An 8933-nucleotide genomic window follows, 5' to 3' on the forward strand; every position below is an offset into this window, starting at 1 on the left:
TTTTTTTCAGACAGAAGCCAAAAGGATCAGAAGTGATAAATGCATTGCTGTTTTAGTGGAATGTGAAATACTGCTGTGGAAGGGATTCCCTCTTCTTTCCTCTTGTGAGGTTAGAAAACATGTTCTCTCAAATATTTTTTTTTTTCTCCCTGTATTCTGTACATCTTATTTAATACGTTGGTTGGTGTAAACACAAATGTTTGCTAATTGCTTATTTTTAAATGTTTGTACAATTAAAGCTATACAGTAAAGCAGTTTACTATCTTATGCATATCTGGCTTTATAGGTACAAAAGAGAATGAAAAACTTTTAGTGTTAATGATTTATTTTATTTTGGGGAAACAAGAAATATCAATTAGGAAACTCTCCATGAGAGACCGCAGAGTGCATTTCTTCTGTAATATTCTGCATTAATACAAAACGGTGGTTGCCTTGTAAAAAAAATTGAAAAGCTCAGTGCAGAGAAAATAGTCTAAAATTATCTAAGTGAGGGGATAACGGGTTGCAAACTCACACAGCTTCCGAGTGAGAAAAAGAGTTGCTAAAATAGTACAGTTGGTGTTCATCTCCATATATTAAAAGGTGTAGGATTTGGGGATGTAAACCTTCTTGCTGTAAGAACTGAGAATTCAGTGGAAAAATGCTGACTTAAATGATTTTTTTAAAATTTAGAAACTGCTTTTCATATGAGTAGATGGCAGCAGAATGAAACTTGGCTGTCAATACATCACCAAGCTTAATTTTGAATGAAATTAAATCCAACTTGCCTATCTGAGGACCCAGACTTTGAGCCCTGGGATCTGTTTGTAGCGTGTTCACCATTAAAACTCCTGTTGCCTGTGGGCTTTTTTGTGGTAAAATATTTTGATAATTCTGTTCAAGCTGGTGGTAGTGAACAGCTCATTGTATCTTGTGGCTTTTGGAGGCGTGCCGCCCCAACAGGCAGCTCCTGGAGTCATATTGGCTTAGGTTTATTTGGCAGACAAGCTTTTTTGAGAATTTCAGAGCGCATGCTACTAAAATAAGTGTAGCTATTACTCCAGCAATTAAAATGAGGTCTCGCCAAAAGAACTCAAGACACTTGATTGGGAGAAGCCTCTTACAAATCCCCAGCTCATTCCCAGTCAGCTCCCTCAAGGGCTTCATCCTCACGGGAGCTGGTGTTGCGCACCTGGTGTTTGCCAAAGAGGGTGCAGAGATGTCTTCTAACCAGAGTTTTAGATACAGAATATGACAGTCACAGTTCCAAGGATTGTCAAATATTTTCACTTCCTCCAGGCTGCGCAGGCTGTCCAGGGCACTGGGAGGAACTGAGGTCAGGCTGTTGTTCTGCAGATAAAGCCTCTTGGTGTTCATGGGCAAGGCTGGCACTTCCGTCAGCTGCCTGGAGCTGCAGTCTATACGCAAACCCTGCGTTTCTCCCAGGGACTTGCAGTTGCAGGAGGGAGGACAGACTTCAGTTTGGACCACGTGGAAGAGCAATGATATGGCAAATCCTGCAGTAGTAATGAATTCTGTCTTGTTCATGCTTCAGCTACCCAGAGAAGAAGAATCTGAGAAGCAGGATTCATTTAGCATGTTTCTAAACACAGAACTACAACACAGCTATTTCTTCCTCAGGATTACTCGTGAGGTTTAGGTTTTTGGAAGAAAATCTTTAGCTTTCTGTGTTTCCCACAGAGCCATTCTTCCTGACATAAAGTAGCATAAATGCAACTGGGAGAGGGCACAGTGCTTCCATTTTGTCTCTAGCTCATTGCTTTTCCTTCATAATTGTATGAAATATATTATTGTTCGAAGTTCTGGAACAGAATGTCACCAGGAGATGCTGGTAAAAACTAGGTTAGTTTTAGGCAAAGATTTTGATTCTGTTTCTGTATCTTTATAGGTCTAATGTTAAAACTGTTGTGTTGAAGTCGGTTTTCAAAATTGAGCTTAAGAGATTGAATAATTGTAAATGTCTAAAAATCTTTCTGAGAGTATGAAGATTCTAAACAGGAAGTACGCATTTTTATGTGGCAAAAAGTTCTTTTTTGCTGGCTTGTAGCTTCATGCATCTCTGAGAACATACAGTTCAAGATTTGGATGAATAGAGACTTGGAAATTTTGCATATCTGGTACTGCTTGTCATTTAGGTATTAAATAACCATGCTTTGGGCTAGCAAGTAATCGCTTTTGCTATGTCATTCCTACTTCTGCAGAGTGGATCCCACTACACTTCCAACTTAGTCCACTCTGTTTGGCAGTTTAAAATCTCTAAAGCTCTTCCCTTCCTATATCTCCTACTACTTCTCTGCATTTGAAAATACTCAGCTAGCCTTGGGACTGGATTGGAATTTGAAATACTAACTCCCTTGCACAGGTTGGGGAGTTTCCTGTCTTGAAAACATCTTTCTTTATGATTTTAATACATCACATAATTAAAATGTTCTTTGGTTGTTTGGTTTTTTCATGATTCATTTGCAATAAGTATTGAAGCAAAAATATCTGACTGTATATTGCCTTGGATGCTACTTGGAGAATGGCAGATGCTGTAAAAAATGTTGGGTTTTTATACACCATACCCTTAAAGAAAATTCCTTTTTAACTGAAGAAGCTGAAAACAATTGTATAACTTTGTTTGCAGGCAAGTGTTAGAAGCACATTGAGTATGATTTTTAAAATTGGACTGGCCAAAGCCTGAGAAATAGCAAGCAGGTAGAACAGACCTATTAACAACAAATACAGAGTAAAAGAGGTTTTTATGTACTAAGACAATAAGGAGCTGAAATTATACTAATGTAGAATGGAATTTGGAAAATAATTTATTCAAAATCATGTTTCAAGCATAGAGATATTTTGGAACTCAAGAAAAAAAATGTTTTCCTTTAAAAAACTTAAAATAAGCTAAGCCTTTTTTTTTCTCTAGGAAGTTTCATTTAATAAAGACTAGAGTTGCAGGAAAAACTGATTTTGTTTTAAATTTAATTTGCTTCAACTTACAAGGATTATGTAATTAGCTTTTCCAAATAAAGTTAGACAGTGTTAGATTCTTGATCTAAATACTATATTCATATATTTTAAATTGAATTAGTTCTACATAAAATTATAAGCTTCATCACAGAGAAGCTGAAATACTAATCTTAACAATCTCCTATGTCTTTGTCAGCAAGTAGTTAGTCTGAATATCTTTGGTCTGAATCTAGATACGTATTTGTTATTTTTCAAGAAATCTACTAGAGCTGTTTTTTTTCAAACTAGACATCTTAAAAGGACAGACTATGTCATCTGGGTAAAAAAATGTTAAGTAACAGCTATAGAAAAGATGGTCTCTTCTAATTTAGTATATAACCAACAAGAAATTCCAAATCAAAAAGAAATAAGAACTGTGGCAAAAATGCAGAAAGAAAGAGTTGGTGAGAAGCCTGACTGACACTTACCCTTGTTTATTCCCTCTTGGTTCCTTTCACTCTTCCTGATAAAGTGTTGGGGTGCATTATAGCAACTGGAGCTGCCTTTTTAAAGAGTCAGGAAGGAAATGTGTTAAAGAAGATGAGCTTTTTCCTATACATAGTAGGAAACCATTCCCATTGGCAGAAGCTATATGTGATTGATGTGTCGTGGCATACAGTGCTTGGGGCAGTTTTGTGTTTTCTGCAGACAAGAGGAAAGACAAGAGGAAATGCTTTTGAATTTTCTTTATTGCCAAGATATTTTTCCCATTAAACCTGACAGTGTCTGGAAAACCTAAAATGACTTATCTGAAATCTAGTGGTGGTTTTTTCTCGGCTGTAATGATCTACAGGTACAAAAGTTAGCTTGAGCTCCAGCTGCTGGCATATGCCAGCACAAGCAGGATCCCAGGGAGCTAAAGTTAACCTATGCACTAGAGTTCTCATTTAGTCAAAGCCAGGTGTGTTTGGTATCTGCCTTTCCACTGATTAAGTAAAATTTGTAAAAACGCACCATAGCATCGAAATAGCTTATGTTAAGTCAGATGAGATCAACTTATATTAGTCAGATGGGATCATTAAGGGATAGAGAAATATTAACGCCATTACGTTGAAATAGTGGTGAAAAGACCCAAAATACAGTATTTGATTCTGGTCACACATATTCAAAAAGATTAAGCCAACAGGTGAAAGGGAGGTTTCTGTGACGATAGGGGTTTGGAAAACCTATCTGATGCGAAGAGGCCGAGAGTGACCTGTACACTGCACTGTGGAGCAACACAAAAATACCAGAGCCAGAACGCCTCCAGCAGTTGGATGTGAAGATGATGTATGTATGGATGAATGGATCAATTCCTATTTTGATTCTTGTGATATTTTGTGGATTAGGATTCCTTTGTGATGTACTAGTTTGTTTTGAAATTTAGAAATGCGTTCCAGGACAGCCAGGCAAGGTGCACTGGGAAAGACTTGTTGTTATGTTGGTGTGGCTCCCCTCGTATTCGCACAGATGAGAGGACAGGGATGGCCTTGGGCACAGATACAACCTTTCTTCCCGGTCACAAGAGCTGTGTGCAGCTCAAAAGGACTATGATCCTGCAGATTTCTTCACACTCAAGTTGCTGGAGAGCATCAGCTGCTGACTGATAGCAATGTGACATCTTAGAACATAACATGCTCTGTGTATGTTTAGCTGGAAAGCCAGTAATTCAGGATGATACAAGTTTATAATATATATATCTGTTCATCTAAATAAAGAATGCCATGTGTGTGTAAAAGAAAAACAAAAACAGAATTTTGTTTTCACTTAGTTGTTTTGTATGTGAAATTTTGGTAGCTAAAGCAAAGGAAAACTTATTTCAATTCTGTTCCAAATAGGAACACTCTAGAATTTAGACAGCAGTTGACAATTGTAAACCTGGTGTGTTGTGGATCTGATGTTTAATTCAGGCCAGTTCTTGGTTAGCGCATTGTTTTGAGGACAGGCTTTGAGCTAGGTTCTGCATTTAGAAATGAAACCCAGGTGAGTTTCAGATGGTGCAGATGTGCAGTAGAGCCCTGCTTCTGAGTTGCTGTTTCTTTATAACATGCTGTGCTTGGGGAAAGTGAGATTTCTGACATATAAAGTTATTCTGGTAGCAATTCTTATTGCGTAATTCTTACTTATATTTAAACTACTTTTCTTCATTAAGTCTAATCAATTACCAGTAGCCTGAAGTTTGTTAGGAGCTTCCTTAAGAAAATGACTTAATGTGTATCTCTGCTCTTTAGTATTTTAAGAGGTAATTTAGACAGTGCTGGAGGGAAAAGATAGAAATACGTCAAACCCCATTTGAATTTTGATCTTTTCTTTAAGAGGAGGACAGTGATTCCTCCCTTGTTGAAATGAATAGTTCATCTGCCTGTCAGATGTTCAGCAGCTGGACCTGTGAGGGACTGCTAATAATGGGAAGATCCTTCTATCTTAGAGGTTGTTTCTTTTTTGTATTTTTTGAAAGTACATCACTTAGACCATGGATTTCATAAATGCCTGTCTTCCTTCATGCCTGTTTCCTGTACTGCACAGTCTATGCCATATGTCTTAAGGAATGCTGCCACACAGAATAAAATTTTTCCTATTATATGGTGAAATCAAATGCTGCATCTTTTTGCATTGAAACGGCTGCAAAGTATTTGGAATCCCCCTGGAATCCATGCTCAGATTGTGAACGATGGCTAATCCTTACAAGGGTGATCCTACGTTCCTCTGGCTGCTGTGTCGCACGTGGTTGGAGAAGGAGCTGGTCATGCTGAGGATGAGGACCTCACCCTTGCAATGAGGACCGTAGGCCGGTTTCCTCAGCTCTGCATGGAGGTGAATGGGTGCAGGGAGTATCTGGCAGAAGCAAAGCCTAAAATACAAGGCATTTACATTGATGATTTTAGGGCTATAGCTTTTTGTAGGTCAAATGAGGCTTCTTCGTTTAAGAGAACTTATTAAGAGCCAATTGAGGGGAAAAAAGTTATAATCTGGTATAATCTTGTTATAGTCTGAAAATATATTTTCCACAGAGTGAATCTGTTTGAACTTTTTGTAAATGAGAGAGGCTCTGTCTCCCCTCAGCAGAGAGGTATTTCTGAACTCTCTCATTTCCCAAACAAAACCTCTCTCCCTGAAAGCACACTTCTCTGGACTAGTTTCCTTTTGAGGCCTTAACTTTTCCAGTCAGTTACACGGGCACTGTATCCGTTTGCTTAATATAGGGAGGGTCCTGGTTTGGGCTAAATCAGAACTAATTCTGTTTTAGTGCTTTAACTTTTCAGTTAAGTCTCCTCTAACTAATGGCATTTTCTGAAACAGCAGCCTGTTTTTCCAGACAGTGACTGCTCCTAGCAGTGATAAGGCCTGGTGTTTATAGTTTGTACCAAGGAATGGTATGCAGAGAGGCCCTTGCTTATACTTGTTCTTATAGCGACCAAGGTCACTGCTAGATCTTGTACTCCATGTTGGGGTGCCGGGAGTGAAAAGGGTCGCACCTACAGGGAGGAGTGAACCGGACAGGTGACCCAAACCTGACCAATAGAGTATTCCATCCCATATACGTCATACTAAGTATAAAGCTGAGAGATCACGAGGATCTCGTGCTCTTCCTCTCTTCTTCAATGGCCAACATCTGAGGAGGACTCTGTCTGTTCTTCTGTCGTCAATCCCGATCCGTGCATCCCTGAATCCAGTGCCTGAGTCCAGCTCCTGCATCCCGTCCCTGTCCGCTGCCGAGTCCAGCCTGGGACTGCCCCAGTGCCAGCCCTGCAGTGTGGTGGTGACATATTGTCATCAGGGTGGGAGGAGTTGGGTTCGGTATTGGTTTTGTATATATTTGTACATATTGTATATATTTCATTATTTCCTTATTCTTATTATAATGTTTTCTTTTATTGTTATTGTTTCATTAAAGCTGTTTTAGTTTTCTTTTCCAAACCGTAAAGTCTGTCTCTCTTGTTCTCTTTCCTTTTCCCTTTTGGGAGGGGAGAGGGGTTAGTAGAGAGCGTCTGTCATTTGTTAGTGGCCAGCCCAGCCTCAAACCGTGACAGGGAGAAAAAAAGAATTGAAGAGAGATCACTAGTTTCCTTGCAGTTATGAAAAAAAGCTGCAAGTTAAAGATAAGCGTGCAGATCAAACACATGACCTGCTAAGAGGAAATTCAGGCAGAATGTGACATTATTTTTTAATAGATGGTTTTAAGGAGTTAGTCATTTATTGCTGTCGATGACCTGTTCTTGACCCAGAAAGAAGTCTTTCTCAAGCGCTATTTCCGTTTCCAATGCTGAAAAAACTTGCCACATCACATTGTCAATAGATGGCAAAAGTGCTTCTCATTTAAGTTCTATCACCTTGATTAAATCTGTTCTTTCATATTTTCAAATAGGTTGGTGAGAACAGACAAACCAAATGTGAGTCACGGGTAATTAATGAATTCTATAAATAAGCAAATAAGCAAAGAGGAGGAAAAAAAAAAAAAGATTGATCATGAAATTCATTCACACAATAAGGACTATTGCCTGCAGAAATTAATTAAAGAAGATCCGTGGTTTCTCTCACATCAGGAGTTACTGTTGCCCCAGGGCCAAAATATTCCTATTATCTGCTGTGCCCTAGAGAAGTAGCCTGCTAAAGCCTTTTTAGTATTTATACATAGGAGGACTCCGACTTCCATCCAGTCCATATTCTGCTTACTGTGTTGTTTCCCACTGCACGTTCATTGTGGTTTTACCTGATTTAATTTTGCCCCTGTCAAGTACAATATCCCATTTACCTGGAAGATTATTACACAGGCAGGCAAACTATTGTCATTTAGGAAATTCTTCTCCTAAATTTACTCCACCCATTTTATCAAATGATTCTTTCTCCTCCCACCCATTCTCAGGGAGAATCTCCCTCCTTGCTGTTTTCATGATCCAAAACTAGATTTGCTGTGCAATCATCAGCTATTGCTTGTCTTTCCACTAGGTGTCATCCAAGTTATTTTTTTGTTAAATGTTGCGCATGCACTGTCTGAATCAACCTTTCGATACAATTCATCAGTTAAAAATAATTGTCTGAAAGACTGAACTATTATATTCTTTTAGGATACTACCTTTTCCATAGCCTCCAAGATAGGAAAAGTAACAGATGTACTGAATGTATGTATTAAGTGATCTGTCTCAATCAGATAGCTAATCACATGTTTGTGTTTTATGGAACTCTTAAGGTCTTCAGCCTGTTAATGAAAATAAATATTCATAGACAATTTGGATGCACATTGTCCTCAGCAAAATATAAATACTGTTTGTGCTAATTTGTAACAATGACAAATTCCCGCTTGAGGGGAATCTTCTAGAGAGCTGATCTCTAAAAACATCACTAAAAGCCCACAATCAAGGCAGCGTTTCCCACCCCAAGATGTTATAATCAGGTTTGAATTTTGAATAGATAATTATTTTTAATTGATAACTAATTGCTTCTAATGAACACCTTAATTGATTTGATGAACAACTAACATTTTGTATTAATTTCCTGATTTGATCAGTTTACATTATAGTAAGAAATATACAAAACCTCACTTATACTAAGAGACAACAGATGCAGGCCTTGCAAAGAAGGTCAAAGCTAAAGCTGCTGTGGATTGTGAAATTGTCCAGAACACAGAACAGGGAGGCAGGGAGATAGGTACAGGGAGTGAAAGTGCACATACTTAGCATGTTTTCTTATCTTATGTGATGAAACCATAGAAACAAAGGAATATTAAGGTGAAGACCCTCACATCCTTCCCACCCTCTGTATTTGTATATCAGAGATTTTGATCAATAAGATAATCAACGATTATATTAATGATGTTATTTAATAGGGTGGACCAATCATTGTAAATGACAAAATTAATAGTGGGCATAACATGCATGCTTATGTTAAAATATGTTAAAGATCATGACTTTGCAGAAAAAGAATATAAAATGCTGAATTTTTAATGTAACTTTGAAGCACGTCAG

At 38.1% G+C, this 8933-nt stretch overlaps 1 protein-coding gene across 2 annotated transcripts; it reads right to left on the reverse strand.

Annotated features, from left to right (window-relative positions):
* Positions 1 to 327: 327 nt before the first annotated feature.
* Positions 328 to 3455, reverse strand: GP9 (glycoprotein IX platelet). Of its 2 annotated transcripts, none has more exons than XM_009958576.2 (2): positions 3420 to 3455; positions 328 to 1534 (listed from the first exon to the last, which is right to left on the reverse strand). In XM_009958576.2, the coding sequence occupies exon 2, from the start codon at positions 1525 to 1527 to the stop codon at positions 901 to 903; it is 627 nt and encodes a 208-aa protein (XP_009956878.1). In that variant the 5' UTR covers positions 1528 to 1534; positions 3420 to 3455; the 3' UTR covers positions 328 to 900. The 2 variants fall into 2 exon arrangements, with proteins under 2 accessions (XP_009956878.1, XP_086326436.1); XM_086470310.1 differs by having other exon boundaries at positions 328 to 1553.
* Between the last annotated feature and the right edge of the window lie 5478 nt (positions 3456 to 8933).

Source organism: Leptosomus discolor, chromosome 9, assembly GCF_034619465.1.
Source record: "Leptosomus discolor isolate bLepDis1 chromosome 9, bLepDis1.hap2, whole genome shotgun sequence".
NCBI lineage: Eukaryota > Metazoa > Chordata > Aves > Leptosomiformes > Leptosomidae > Leptosomus > Leptosomus discolor.